Genomic DNA, 16607 nt, shown 5'->3' with positions numbered 1-16607 from the left:
ATCGCCCCCATGGCTGAAAGGGCGAGCATTTTTGGTGTGATGGGGATTTGAAACCGCAGCTTGCAAGTCGAGCACCCCAACCACCTGGCCATGCCGGGCCGAAAAGCTAAGAACCACATAGATTTTTTCCCAACACAATGATAAAAATTATAAAGAATTTTAAGGTCATTTTGAAAATGGGTGTTACAATTGATCACATAATGGTCTGTATGATGTTGCATATCAACATAAATCTTGTAAGATCAAATACGATTTCACAGAAGCAAAAAATAAATAAAAACATACACAAGTTAAAACATGAACAAGAAAACTTTGAAATGGAATTTAAAAAATTAATTCCAGGCACTATGAACATGGAATATTGCAATACTGAAATACAGACTGTGATGGAAGAAACAAGAAAAATAGCACCTTGTGGAAAAGAAAATGATCTTTTTGATAAAAGCTGAAAAGAACTGCAAATTTTAAAAGACAAAATCTTGAGTATATATGCAGAGGTGGTGAAAGCAGTTAAAAGAAAACAAAGGGAGAGACAGAGAACAAATAAAGGAACAAGTCATCATAGAAATATTACAAAAAAGAAAGGAAGAGGGTTCAGAAACAGCCAAAAGCTGCAACAAAAAAAGACCAACATGAACAGCGTGAAGGATGAAAATGAACAACTGATAGAAAAGAGATCCTAGACATCAGTACCACTTTCAATCAAAGATTGTATCCAAACAGAGTAAGAAAGTACAAAACTTTGAAGTGAAAAAGAAACACCGGACATTCTACTACAAAAAGACGAAAGTAATTTAAGTGAAATGAAAAACAACAAAGCTCAAGAATTGGATGAAATCACAAACAACGTACTGAGACAAGAAATGATTACCCAGCTTATGGGTCCACTTAACAAAATATTGTAGGGAAAAAGAGGATACAATCAATCCACATTGAAAAAAATTAAAAATAACCACCCTTTACAGCAAGGAGATAAGAAAGATCTAAAAAACTATAGAACCATAACACCAGTATCATCCATTTACAAACTTTTTAAGAGTTCTAGAGGCTAGGATGTTCAATGTTTTGTATGCCAACCAATCTAGAGAATAAGCTGGATATAGAAAAAAATATACACCACAACTGACTACTTACAAGCCATTAACCAACTAACTGAGAAAACATCAACTAAACTTCGGTTATAAGCTACAAGAAGGCTTTTTACTCTCTTGAACACAAGGACCTATTTGTTGTACTAGAGACAATAAGTGACTCTCTTGAACACAAAGACCTATTTGTTGTACTACAGACAATAAGTGACTCTCTTGAACACAAAGACCTATTTGTTGTACTACAGACAATAAGTGATTCTTGAACACAAATAGAGACAATAAGTGACTCTCTTGAACACAAGGCCCTATTTGTTGCATTAAGGACAATAAGCATTACAGAAATATACGTTCAGATTCTAGAGGAAATATATACAGATGCAACAGCAGGTACGGATAACAGAAAAAGAAGTTGGCCAAGAAAACCCTATCTAACCCGAGCTTTGTACAGCAACCCTATAATACATGTTTTGATAATGATCATAGAAACCAACAAGATAAGATAACTGACAGTGAAAGTGGGTTGGAACAGTATATTCGAAGGTACACACATATATATATGTATATATACACAAAAACCAAAAGGTACCCATGTCTTTGAAAGTAAAAGTATTTAACATATGCATACTAATGATAATGTTATGTGGATCAGTAACATGTGCTACTACTACAGAAATGGAAAACAATATAAAAAAACAACACAATGAAAGATGGAAAGTCAGTGCTGAGTGTCTCACTAAGAAACAAGATCAAACATATGACCATAAGAATAGGAAACAAAGTATTAGGTGTATTAAAAACACTAAAGGAATGAAAATGCAGAGAAGACAGGACACGTATATAAAGGAGATGATAGCAAATGGAGAAAAAATGATAACAGAGTGAAAACAAAGAACACGGAAAAGAAGAAATGAATAATGGAAAAAAAAGAATGAAGAGATGATATACAGAGGTCTTAAAGCAATTTTGGAGTCTCACCATGTCAGCACATCCAATCATGCTCTATTTGACAACATTGCATTTTGACAATACCGCTGCAGCATAGTTTCCATTGCAAAAGGCTTCATCATAAGGCTGTCATGTTTAAGGCACACACACACACTCTCCCTGCAAGCTTTCCATAATCCATCTAGTGTAGGAGAATAATGGATTCCCAGCACCCATTTCAACAGTCCAATTGCACAGAAATCCATAGATGTTGCATCTGGAGACTAGTCCCAATATATCTTTGTATTAAATAGCACAAATTTATATTTCATTCTCCAGATGCTTGAGGTATGTGACTTGTGCCACTTTTCCAGACAGTGATCCTTCTTGATTATGTTACATGCTGTTGCCTAGGGCAGATTGGCAGCTTTTAGTAAATTCACATCTGTTACAAAATGCAACAATTTGTTTTTAGGGCTAGGGTACGACTTATTGCAGGTCTCTTTCTGAATGGTCTCGGTTCACCAAGTTGATCCATATGGCCTTTTTTTCCAATGCCATTAACTACAAGTAAGAATATCCCTATCTTGAATATCTAAATCCCCAATCTGAACACATCTTTATGATACAAGTCTATGAATATTTGGCTTTGAGAAAAGGCTCTTACATACCCTTTCCAAAAGCAGTTTTCAATGGCATTACACTATAAAATGCAAAACAATGTTAAAATGGGGTTCTGATACATTCTGTTCCACTTCAAGATGTAACATGACTTGCTGATTTTCATATTCAAAATAGTTTTAATATAATATACTCAACCCTCTATAGCACAAGATATAGGACACCAAGCTTAGGGCGATACCATAAAAGACTGGAAAAGATGAAAATTGTGAGAAAGAATAGCAAGTGCTTAAGAATTTGTTAACCTTTATTCAAACAAGAAGGTATTAATTTTTTTGACTCATGTTGTATCATTATTAGTAATAATCCAAGTATATTTTTGATATAAATGGATATTGTCTGCAAATAGTTTATTATGTGATCTTTTCCAACAGTTGGTAACGTACTAATCGGAAACAATCTTATACACATGTATGCAACATTCTCCTCTGCTTCAAGTATTTAATTTTTATATAACACTTTTATAAAATTTCTGTATGTAACAGTTAATAATCACTATACAAACAACTGGAATATACACACTCAAACACTTGTACCCAATGATACAAAAACAAAGAGTCCTTGGTTTAGAAAGAACTTACAATGTAGCATTAATAAAATATTTGTCCTTTACATTTGTTTTAGAATAAAAATGAAAAACAAACACTATGAAAATATATACATTTATTTTATGTGATATAGAATAGGCAAAAAAAAAAAGAGTAAAAACACTACATGAAAAAATTATTTAATTTTTATCCAGAAAGTAGGTCTGTTGACTGAATAGCTCCAAGGTTAAGCTACTGAGAAATGCTGGAATGCTGTTATGTCCTTTCAAGTATGTGTCAATCAACTCTTGCAGCTGGGAAGAATACTCCGTCTCTAACAGCTTTAACCTTCCATTGGCATACTAAAAAATCAACAAGAAAAAGCATATTTACAACAACGAGTAGAGAATTTGAGAAAAATCAATCCTTTTTTTTAAGGATTATGAAATCAATGTCTGGCCACATTTCTTTCATAACAACACCATTGTTATAGTATTTTGGCATTTGTGTATAAAGTTAAAATCATAAATAATATTCAATGTTAAACTGGTACACAATTAAAAACATTTTATTTAGGCCTATCTATGGCCTTCAAAAATACCACTTAAATGAGCATAAGGGATATGTAAAAAATTAAAAAACTGAAAATTCATCCATAGCAGAACATGTACACGAAACACAACACACAATATTATGGGAAAAAACTGTAACATTAGTTCAACCTAAAAGTATAAGAGCTAATAATATTTGTGAATCATTAGAAATAATAAAATATAAAAAAGATCATGTAGTATTAAATAGAGATGAAGGTATGGCGAATATTTCTGCAAGAATGTGGATTGATCTCCGTTGAATGGTTTAGCGTGAATGTATGTAAAATAACCTTCAGGTCAATGACCTACTAACAAGTTATAAATACTTTGGCAATTGTCTTGTAATTCTCTCCTGAGGATGACGTTGTAACGTCAAAACATGTAGAGTCATCAACTTTTTGAAGGCCATAGATAGCCATAAATAAAATGTTTTCAATCTGATATATGCTCTAGGACATTTCATGGTCTCAATAAGGTGTTATGAGTTGAACCTACATTAGTAAAGGTGCTATGTCTTGACATCTACATAACTTGACATTTACATTAGTAACGGTGCTATGTCTTGACATCTAGGTTACTTGACATTTACATTAGTAAAAGTGCTATGACTTGATACCAATAGATGTAAACTGTTTAGTATGTCAGCAAAGCTGCTACAATTTGACCCTTGTAGTTGTAAACTGACAAGCCACATTAGTAAAGGTGATATAATTTGACACTTGTAGATGTAAACTAACTAGCCATATTTGTGAAGGTGATATAAATTGACACCTGTAGATGTAAATTAACTAGCCACATCAGTAAAGGCACTACAACTTGACACCTATAGATGTAAACTGACTAGCCACATTAGTAAAGGTTTTATGACTTGACACCTATAGATGTAAACTGACTAGATACATTAGTAAACGAAACAGTTTATAATATCCAAACAAGTAATCTTACCTCAAATAGCAAGTAATCATTTTCTGATTCAGAGTACATATGAGACATCTTGTACTTATTCTGACTAGACACATCTATCTTGAAACCTGTCAACAAATAACACACCTCACGAAACTCCTGGCTAGTCTTTCGAAAAGCATTCAAAAGTCTCTTGTTCTTTAACTCTGCAACAGTAAGCTGTTCCTTTAGACCTACAAAGTTTAAAATTTATGTAACCAAATTATGAAAGTCATTCACATATCAGAAGAGACACATACATATCAGGTTATTGTTGTTAATACCAAGTCTTACACAATATATATTACTCAAACATCTCTATTTATACTATAACAAGAGTACTTGAACATTGGTCTTTAATCTAATATGCTGAAGTAGTTTTTTTGAGGACAAACAAATATGCATGTAATTTACAAGGCAAGCATAATTAGTCTTTCTGCAGAATTCAATTACAGTCAGTATTCAACACGGCAGGCCTAACTTCATCTTTACAAAAAAAAAAAAAACCAAATAGACTGCTTTAATTTGTAATTACCATAAATAAAGTAACAAAAGTACCTATTGTAGAAACTCAATATAATGAAGTTAACTTTTTGTACCAACAGTTAGTATTGGAACTGATTTTTGTTACTTATTATACTTTATATAAGTAAATAAAAGTACTGTACTGTATGAAAACATGATTTTTTTTTAATAGTTACTAGTTATAAAATTACAGTTCCCGAACAACTTTTCTTTGATAAGTGTTATTGTATATATTACCTTGCCCTTACTTCTGACATGAGGATTTTCCATCTATTGACACATTTTTCCACCTACTTTCAGAGACCAAAGTTCCCGAACAACTTTTCTTTGATAAGTGTTATTGTATATATTACCTTGCCCTTACTTCTGACATCAGGATTTTCCATCTATTGACACATTATTCCACCTACTTTCAGAGACCAAATAATTTTATTCTAAAATAATACTACATTACTGTAATACAGCTAACACCTGCATAATGAAAGGTCCTAAGTCACACAATTGAAATTACGTCTCTCGCAACTGATCAGTGAGAACGGATTTTTTTTTTTTTTTTAAGTAACCAAATATTATGTGAATAAATGATATTTTTTTTCTTAAGAATTAATGGGACAAAAAATACTACCACATATATTTAATACTTATCTTTGTTCAACAGATCAACCAGTAGAAACTTTAAATTCAGTCAAACCTTTTCTTTTATAGTGTTAATAGTGCATGTTTATTATTTGAAGAACAACTACCTCAGTACTAATCTTGAACAATTATTTGATAAAAGCACATATGTTGGTGTATCTGTTTATAACTGACACTCTGCTTGCCACTAAATCTGTTGTGTCCCAATCAGGGTGTGGCATGGGGAGACTGCCATTTGAAACTGACCCCCTATGACACCCCCCAGAGTCTCCTAGATCTCCCCCATGCATTGAACAAGTACATCAGATAGTACTACTGTAATCATATTTCAAATATAATAAGTTTTAGCACATGCAGTTATCGACGTAAGCAAATATGAGTCGATTACATGTAAAGTCTCCAAGAAAAACGTATTACGACTTCTAAAATCTCTCTCATGAAATTACACTAAATACATAAACTACAGTAAGCACATGTCATTTTATATAAGACTATGTTTGGGTATACATTAACCATAACATCTATGTTACGTTAAAACTGATCTGTTGGACCAGCGAATGCTGTCTTTATTTCCTCTCTGTTGAATGGAAATCAAAGGTGAAAACCATATCTCTACAAGTATTTTAAGTTCTATTCAATGATGGAAATATGACAATCACAATAACATCAGTTAATAGTAAATATCAGAACTGAATTGACCGTCTTTTATGCCATCCCAATTTAAGTATTTCAAAATACTTTTTTCAAATGGTATACTTATGAAACTGTCTTATGTACATATAAAAGTTTATCATAACATATAATAATTTTCTACAAGACTTACACTTGAACTTACAATACAATAACTTAATATTTAAAATAAGTTATATTATATAATCAGTACAGAGTATTACTAACAGCGTCCCGAGTGTGTCTATAATAATTAATTATTTTAATCTACCTAACACACAGGTACGTTATAAATTACCTCCAGTATCACTGCTTGGGTCACATTTCTCCTGGCAAGGTAGGGAGCTGCTAGTACTTGGCTTTTCTTGAGTCAACTGTTCAAGCTTAGCTTTTAGTGTCATGTTTTCTTGACGCAAGTCCTCAACTCTTGTTTGGATGGCTAGGTCTAAAGGATTGTTCTTGAAATGAACAATTCTCATTTGGGAATGATCCTAAAATAAGTAACAAACACATGTTCATCTATATATTCCAACAGAACAATGACAGAAATTACTTGGATTTAAAAAAATAAAAACAAATATATATACACACACAAACACAAAATCGTTTACCACCTCAATTAATTAGATCTTATCATAATGTGAATTACTAATATCAAAAGACCATTTAAAAAAAACATCTTAGATTTGGAAATGCTACATTTTTACTCACTTAGATTATTTGTGAAGTTCTAAGATTGGGTATGAAACATTATTTATTAACATAGTTTAGACTGAATGAGATCATCCAGGACCTATAATGTTAAATTTTTAACTCAGTTACCTATGATTTTAGTGGAAAATCCAGTTACTGTTAGCTGTGGTTGTATGGGATGGAAAGATCCTAGAATTGGGAATATTCAATTATTGTGATATTGGGGGAAAATCCTGCACTTATGAAAGTTCCATTTGTTACTTGAAGTTGTGTTGGAATGTCCCATTACTGTGTTACCTGTTGTGTTGGAAGAACTACAGCATCAGTTTGGGTACTGCCTTCAGATTTCTTGACCGGCTGAAAGTTCCCTAGTAGTTGCTCCCTCGCCTGGTTTAATTCTGATTCTGTCTAAAATTTTTAAGAAATGAAAAAAGAATGCCATTTAAAAATATTGATTTGCACACAAAACACTTATGCTTATTATAACTCATTTATCATTTAAATGTTTCAAACCTTCTGTATAAAACTGAAACCTAAAACTCATAGTTTTCAAAGAGGTTACAACTACATAAATTTGTACAGTATAAAGATTGTTGCTTTTAATTTATCAGTTTCATCAAACCACTAATCCAAAATTTAAGCTGATTAACAGAAATTGGTATTTTTATCTTTGTAATAAGTAAGATTAATAAACTAAAAGACAACAAACCTGGTCTAATTTGACTCTATATTCTGCAAGAATTGATTCTAACCACTGAATTCTTTCCATTTGTGGTCCTACTGCAAGAGTTACTTCACTTTCATATGAATCAATAACTCTTTTATAACTGTCTCTTTCCTACACATATAAAAATACAAGATCATCAGTTACGAATTAAAATTCAACAAATAGTAACAATGCTAGTTATAAAACATAATTTTTAGTGGGATAAAAACTTTCACATATATACAAATTCAGAATCAACATGAAGAGTTTTAATTACAAAAATGTTTTTTGAAAACATCTTAAGTCATGAATTTCACTGATGAAATTTTTGTTAGAATTTTGTTTAATTTTTTGATGATAGTTATATGACTCACCATTGATTTTCAAACTAATAAGTTTTAATACTATGCTAGGCTAAAGTATAATAAATTTTCATTCAAAAATTTCAAAATGAAACATTTTTAGTGACACAGAAACCCCAATACCCTTACAAATGAAGCTTGGATTAATAGTTAAATGACAATACCTTTGATACAAGTAACAGTTTTTTCTGCAACCTCTTGATCAGATGATCTTGAAGCTGTAATTTTGTGTTTGTATTTTCAAGATCATTTTTAAATTTGCCAATCTTGTCATTCAACTGTAGCTTATTGTTCTCAAGCTCCTGTTTCCTGTTCAAAAATACATGTGGTATAAACACTACATTAAAACACTATACTTTTCTAATAGCAACACGTAACCAATTATAATTACATCCCTGTAATACAGTATTGATAAATACCGTGTTAAAGAGAAAAATAATAATAATAAAATTATACTATATTTTTCTTGTTTGTTTTTTGTTTTTGAATTTCGTGCAAAGCTACACGCTAGCCATCCCTAATTTAGCAGTGTAAGGCTAGAGGGAAGGCAGCTAGTCATCATCACCACCCAACTCTTGGGCTACTATTTTACCAACGAATAGTGGGATTGACCGTCACATTATAATGCCCCCACGGCTGAAAGGGCGAGCATGTTTGGTGTGACGGCAATTCGAACCCGCGACCCTCAGATGGCTATATTTTTATTATAATTATGTTTCATTAGAAATTAATGTTATTTGTTTCATGTTTTATATCAACATGAAGTATTATGGTAACACATGTATTAAACATCATGAGAAATTAAAATTTCATACATAGAATTCCTGTGTGGCAGCCAATGAAATGGTTACTTTGATCAGTGCAGGAGAAAAATTCATAAACCACACGTTAATTACAGCCATTTACCAATAAGAACAAAATCTTTTCACTGATTTTGTTCTTCATTTTACAAACTGCTTGAACAACGTAGAAAAGGAATTGCAGTATAACTTCAAATATATAAAGAAAACAAAATAATGAAATATTCATTTCCTTTCTACATTCCTGGTGTATATCATTACCTGTGTCATATTATACAGGGTTAACTTGTGGCACCATGACCACCAAGGAAGAGATGGGTAAAAAGTTATACCACATCCGTGGTAAGAAAAGTGCAGCATCTTGTAAGAGGAGACAATTCAGGAACACAAACATTGGTGCCAAAAGCTGTCCACGTGTCCCAAGCAACAGTATGCAACACAATCAAGACAGGACTCTTACTGGAAATAAGTCCATCAAAATATGGATTCACTACGATAAGTCTTACAGTCATACCTCCCAATCATCCATTGCATACCTCAAGCAGCTGAAGAACGAATATGCTTTTACATACAAAGAAATGCTGGTCAAGTTGCTGTGATCCAACTATCTAAACAAGCACTGGGATACTGCTATCCTCATATACTGGGTGGATTATGGAAAGCAACCATGGAGAAATAGTTTGCTTTAGACATGAGTGCTTTACAATAAAGCCTTTTGTAATTAAAACTATGTTGTAGGGCTATTGTCAAGATGATCTGTTGTCAGATAAAGCATGACTAGACATATTTACATGGACTGTAATAGTGTGGTGAGGCTCCAAAACTGTTTCAACCCTATATGCAGGGCAGTGGTGCCTTGCACCAATCCAGTTTCCATGAAGCTATATACAGCAGCGTTTATTATAATCCCAAATTTACTAAAGGCATTTTCATAAAATTTGGAAACTTTTTAGTAAAAATTACAAATATGTTGTACCAAAAATCAGAATTTTCAATAAAATATTTTTGCTAAAGATTTGTCTGTGAATTCACTGAGTCAGGCTCTGATGAGTTAGGATGCAAGGTGATTATCATGTTAAGAATAAAACAAATACTTTTTTCTATGTTACAGCTTTCACATTTCATTTGCATACTCCTAAATGAATATCAAGCCTTTCTTTTCGGTTTCATATTTTATCTGTTGTTTTCTCTACTCTAGCATTTAACTGTAGTGAAAACAGCAATGTAAAGTAAAATAAGAAATAAATTTATCCATTTTCTTTCTTTCTAGAATGAATACACATCGTAACAGAAAATCACATACTATTCATTCTTATTGTCAAAGCTAATAGTCTTTTCAAATCTTGGGTTTATATAATTTTATTGCATTCCACCTGCACTCGGACCCTCTCAGAGTATGACAAAAGTTACTTATCACAGTCAGACAGCTGTGCACAAACAAATGATTGAGTTATAAGCATACCAATCTGAATTACAAACACATCTCAAAACATAAAATGTGCTACAATACTGACTACCACAAGAAATGTTTTTATTTAGTATTTGTTTCATCTATGTTTTCTTACCTACCCTAAAAAGTTTTTAATTTTTACAGTAACTTTTATAAATAAAAAAATATGTGTACGAAACAAAAAATTTAGTACTTACCCATCTAAACTTCCGCTTTTTTGCTGTCAACAGCTCTGTGGGCCTCCTATTTTAGTTTTGTGTAACGATGTTGGTGGTCCAAAAGTTTTATTATATGTTTATCTCACATATAAAATTTAGAATGCAAAAAATTATCATTCATAAAGTATAGAATGTCCTAAAGTTACTGTAATTTAACCCACTGATTGCTGATAGGGTATGGTCCACCTCCAGCAATTGAATGCGAGCGTGCTGTATATGGTGTGCGACTCACAAAAATCCGCTCACGTTTAATGCAGCTACAGTTAAAGAGTTAACTGGTTTTATAACTAAGGTTCAAATAGGTTAAAAAAAATTCCATTAGTCATTCAAAGCTCAACAATCACATATAATCTAAGGTGAACTGTATAGAAAGGAGCATCATAAAGAAATAGCCTTCAGCAGATTCTCAAAGGGGACAAAACTCTTCTATCAAAGAAGAACACATGGTATGGACAAATTCATTCAAAGCTATGACAAGATGGGAGGAGCCTCAATGATGCCTGTCACACTTTCATTTACGTCTCACTACTACGAGAAGTTGAAAGGTTTATACAGGCCTCCATAATGGGACAATCTTCAATGATGGCTGTCACACTTTCATTTACGTCTCACAACTACGAGAAGTTGAAAGGTTTATATAGGCCTCCATAATGGGAGGAGCTTCAATGATGGCTGTCACACTTTCATTTATGTCTCACTACTACGAGAAGTTGAAAGGTTTATATAGGCCTCCATAATGGGAGGAGCTTCAATGATGGCTGTCACACTTTCATTTATGTCTCACAACTACGAGAAGTTGAAAGGTTTATATAGGCCTCCATAATGGGAGGAGCTTCAATGATGGCTGTCACACTTTCATTTATGTCTCACAACTACGAGAAGTTGAAAGGTTTATATAGGCCTCCATAATGGGAGGAGCTTCAATGATGGCTGTCACACTTTCATTTACGTCTCACTACTACGAGAAGTTGAAAGGTTTATATTGGTCTCTATATAGTTGTAGAATGAATACATTTTGTAGGATTTGATGTAAAGGACTAAACATTAACTTCTATAAGTTGATTTTTAATTCAACAATCAGTCTATGTTGAGAACGATCTCCTATGTTTTACGTTTGTTTTATTACTAATACAGGTTTTTATTTCTTTCAAAATGAAGAATATGTACATATACAAGAATGATATATATACGTACTGCCAACAGGCAACATTTTATTTATATTTATAACACATTTTTTATGTAAGATATGCTATTAGTTGTGTACTCATCCATATTCATTGAGAAGAGTTTATTTTTTAAATCTCTATCAAACCTCATAGGAATAACTCCACTCAACCAATCTTTCAGTTTGATTTGTCATGTAAAAGGGGTTAAGTACCTTGGAATCCTTTACCAGTGTCTAGACAAACTCAATTAAATGAGGTGACATTGTGAGTGAAGGTGAATGTTCTGCTGGGCATTATACAATTGAGGTCTCTATTTACTGGCATTTCTACCTAGATAACTAACACGTGGTCAAGGGAGGATCAACTCTGCTGATATTACATGAGTCACTGCAATGTACATTTTCAGCAATACCAAAAGGGATACATACATTCACTTTAGAAGTTTCTATATCCAGAAAAAAAAAATTGATATAAACTTTGTAAAAATTTGGATTTTTATTATTTGGAAGTTGAAAAGCTTACTCCCTGAAAACAGAAAATAATCTTTCAAACTATTAATTTCAATTTTGGGCACCACTTGTGGCCAAGGCTTTTTTATCCATCAGTCTTTCTTCTTTTTTTTTTTTAAAAAAAAAGGAAAATAGAAAAGGACAAAAAAGGAAGATCTGTATATATACTGATCTCTAGAATTTGCAAATTCACACTGAAATCACAAAAATAACCGTGTGAATTTCTATTTACTTTGGAGTGAACAAATTCTGTGTCATTCCTCCCAGACATCATTCATTACCTGTTGGTGAGTGTTAAGCAGATATAAAAAATTAACAGTTCTACCATGTTTTTTTTTGTCAATGTACTTACTTTCCATTCAACATGAATACTTCATTTTTCAACAAAGTCACATTCTTCTGCAGTTGTGAAATGTGTCTTGAAACTTGAGATGGAGATCTATATTAAAAAAAAAATATTTTATACCTTACATTTTTCAATTTCTGTCAGCATTTGAAGTTAAAGTATTTAATCACTGGTACACCAAAACAGATATAACTATGATCTTACTAAATATTGTACCAAGGCTCACTGAACAGACTGATTTAATATAGCACTGCTAAGTCTAATCATCACCAAATATTAGACAAAGTACAAGGGATAAAACCCAATAACCAAAGCATTTTAGAAAGTACATCTTCCTTCTTATAATACGAGTGTAATTATGATTTGTAAATGACTTAAATCAAATTGATAATAATTAAATTTTACTCACTTAATCTATTTCACACCATTACTGTTGGTGTGCATGTAACTGATGATATAAACAGCACCTAAACCTCTACTATGTCCGCCATATTTCAGCTGGCCTGATGAGCACTGATATTAAGTAAAAGGCCATGTTGGCACTGGATATGGCAGACATAGTGTGTTTAACATATTATTCTTTGTTCTCACTCATAAGTTCTTAGAATTCCAATTTACTCATGAAGAAGAAAAGTTTTAATGTCTGAAAATGTTCAGGCTATTTGGTTTTATTCAAAATGTGATCTAACGTGTTTATCAAGTACTACAAGTAAACATAAGTAATAAACTTTAATTAGATATACAGACAGAAGCTTAAAATACGTTTGTATGTTTACATTATTCACAAGTTTTCTTGGTTATAAAACTATTTCTCTGATAAATAGCATAACTATTACTTTCACATCAATTCTAATGTATAGAAAGTACTTCAACAGCTTATTCATTCTTGAAACTAACTGCTAGAGAAAACAGCATGACTACCTACTTATCAAGATCATGTAGTTGATGATGAAGGGTATAAGCAAAAGACTAGATGACATCAAAATGATTAAAAAACTAGATGTTATTTTCAACTTTCCTCAAGTTCTTTAGCAGTTAACTTCTGATTTGAACAATCTATGTACTTAGAGCAAGGTTAAAAATCAACCTGGCAATCACCATAGCTAATTAAATATTTATGTTTCTACTCTATAAATTATAATTCATTTTTTCATCAGTTGGTTACCCTTGTTGCTAACAGTATTTTTGCCCATAATCTCAATAACATCTCAGGAGGTTCGGCTAGATTAGGAGATTTAAGTTAGTTCTGAACACACATATTAACTACCTCAATATGGGCTCGGTCAATTTGACCGACAACGTGACCTTTTTATACTCGTCTTTATAGATTTAATACTTATAACTCTCAATATAGTGTGTATATCTTCACAAAATTTGGCAGTCTTTCAGTAACATTACAAGACTTTCACATACAAAAAATAATATTTTTAGTGAAGTATTTTTAATAAAATAAAAATTGGTCCATGAATATATTGAGTATTTGTTTTGAATAATCCGTGTGCAAAGTACTTTTCATGTTAAAATTAAAAATACTTTTCCTCATTCAAAAATCTCAAATTTCCTTTGTCTAATCCCTAAAACCTCGTAAATGCATTTCAAATGCTTTTTTCAGTAAACCTTAATTGTTTATCTGTTATTTTATCTACCCTATCTCAAAACAGGATCGGTCAATTCGACCGACATTGTAACCACCAAAAAAAAATAAACCTAAATTACCCTTCTTTCTTTCTAGTATGACTTAAAATTGTAACATAGAACTACATTCATTTATCCTAAGTAGCTATAAGTTCATAACATTATACATCTATTTATAATTACATTTTATTGCTTTATTGCCCTTCGAACCGTATGTAACTGCTATCCATGCCATTATAAGTTGTAAATCACTCAGAGAATATGCAGGTAATGTCATGCTATTGAATTATATTACCCACGAGCTGCTGGCATGCATGCCTTGTGAACCATTTTAATTGTATTATTATTATTATTACTTATCTTACCTATTCTAGTCTTAAGTAACTTATAAAGAATCGTATTTTTAGATTTTAGTTTCTTTTATAATAATAAAGAAAGAATACATATGAAAAACAAGAAATAAAGGACTTACCCAATCTTCCTTTCAATTGTGGAGGACAGTTAAGCCTAACTTTATATAGTAATGCACTTAATAATTTATATTTAATTAAATAATGCACCAAAAAATATAGACTAATAACATGCAAAAAGTCAACAACTTCCCTTACCCCTCAAAATATTTCTGGCTTTCTAACTATGAGATAAGAGCTGTTACCAATTCATCCAAGCTAGTCGTTAACTTTCCCACGGGAACGAATATTCTACTGTGAGTGACATTGACGATATTCTGTTCAGAACACAATACGTCATTTGATAGATGAAAACCTTGACTTTCTATTGGTTATAGGTAATGCATAATGAAATGTACGAGAGAACTATCAGTGAATTGTGAAAGAGAGAATGTGACAAGTGGGTGTGGCAGGAGGGGGCCAATTTTCTATTCAATAGCTCTGTAACCAAACAAAATTGAAAACTAAAAAAATTTGGGTTTGTGTCAGAATTCAAAATAAAAATATATACATAACTTTCCATTTTGCCAATTGTCAAATAGAAATGGTTTTAGTTATATTTCTTAATAGTGAAAATATATACTTTATTCTCCTTTGCTATTATCTGTCTGATTCTGTCTGTCTGCTGCTTCCCACTCGCCTCACGCTACTTATATCTTTATTACCTAGTCGTCTGTCGACCTTCTATATACTCGAAGTCAATATATTGCATGTGATGTTCGATATTTTCAACATCAATGAATTATAAACAAAACTTCCTACAATCATCTGCTTTTAACTCTTATTATAACAGAAACTAAACAATAATAAAACATTCACTCACAAAACTAAATTAATCAATACTATCTGTACGAAACAGTCTTTTATATAATGACAGTTTGTCTGAGCAATAATGATTTCATAGAGAGTAATTTATGTTTAATTTCTTACTTTTTCAAGGAGTGGTGGATAAAATAGGGATGATGACATGCTAAGAGAAAATGAGTGAAGTGGGTTACACTAATGAAAATTCAGGATATATTTAATTATTTCTTTGTAAAATTAAGAATTTAAAACTTGTAAACTATTAACATATGGATTAATAACTAAGATTTTATGCTATTCTAATCAGTATAACATAAACAAAAAGTAGTTAAATAAAGTTTTGAATGCAAGACACTAAAACCTTGTGTCATGCAGTCATACCGTTGTGCCACTAAGGGGCTGTAAACACATATACAGATAAAGGTTCAATTCCTTATACTGGAAAAGTAAGACAATACTTTTAGATAAATATTTTCTCTAAAAACATAGTTTGTAATAATAATAATATAGTGCATAAATTATTTCAACACTTAATGAAATACTTAATAGTTAACATAAACATTCAAAACCTGAATGATACACAAGAACAAGAATTAAAAACTTATTCAAGTAACCATACCTAATTTGTGAAAAACAAAAGAGTAAATTAGATTTAAGTTATTGTTTACCTTTGAAAACAAGGAGAAGAAAAAAGGAAAAAAATTTGGACTAAATATCTTGCAATGTAACTTCTTGCAAATGAGGAATAATATTTATTGTGAATTCGATGACGAGGAACCCACTTTGAGACTAATAATGGCTGGAGACGGCTTAAATGGGTAATGACCTGATGATGACAAAACCTTGTCGAAAAGTTGTACATTTGCTGTCATTGTTAACTT

The 16607-nt window shown here is 31.7% G+C and overlaps 1 protein-coding gene across 2 annotated transcripts in view; it reads right to left on the bottom strand.

Annotated features, from left to right (window-relative positions):
* Positions 1–3367: 3367 nt before the first annotated feature.
* LOC106465941 (mitotic spindle assembly checkpoint protein MAD1-like) overlaps positions 3368–16607 on the bottom strand; it is a 35116-nt gene continuing 21876 nt past the window's right edge. For both annotated transcript variants that reach the window (XM_022393902.1, XM_013926181.2), the window contains exons 9-15: positions 12845–12931; positions 8514–8658; positions 7991–8119; positions 7579–7689; positions 6887–7079; positions 4762–4952; positions 3368–3585 (exon numbers count right to left, since the gene is read on the bottom strand). In XM_022393902.1, coding sequence (XP_022249610.1) covers positions 3424–3585; positions 4762–4952; positions 6887–7079; positions 7579–7689; positions 7991–8119; positions 8514–8658; positions 12845–12931 — 1018 coding nt within the window. In that variant the 3' untranslated portion in view covers positions 3368–3423. The remainder of the gene's footprint in view (positions 3586–4761; positions 4953–6886; positions 7080–7578; positions 7690–7990; positions 8120–8513; positions 8659–12844; positions 12932–16607) is intronic.

The sequence above is a fragment of the Limulus polyphemus genome, unplaced genomic scaffold (genome assembly GCF_000517525.1).
Source record: "Limulus polyphemus unplaced genomic scaffold, Limulus_polyphemus-2.1.2 Scaffold2099, whole genome shotgun sequence".
NCBI lineage: Eukaryota > Metazoa > Arthropoda > Merostomata > Xiphosura > Limulidae > Limulus > Limulus polyphemus.
This window is presented reverse-complemented; position numbering and strand designations above follow the sequence as displayed.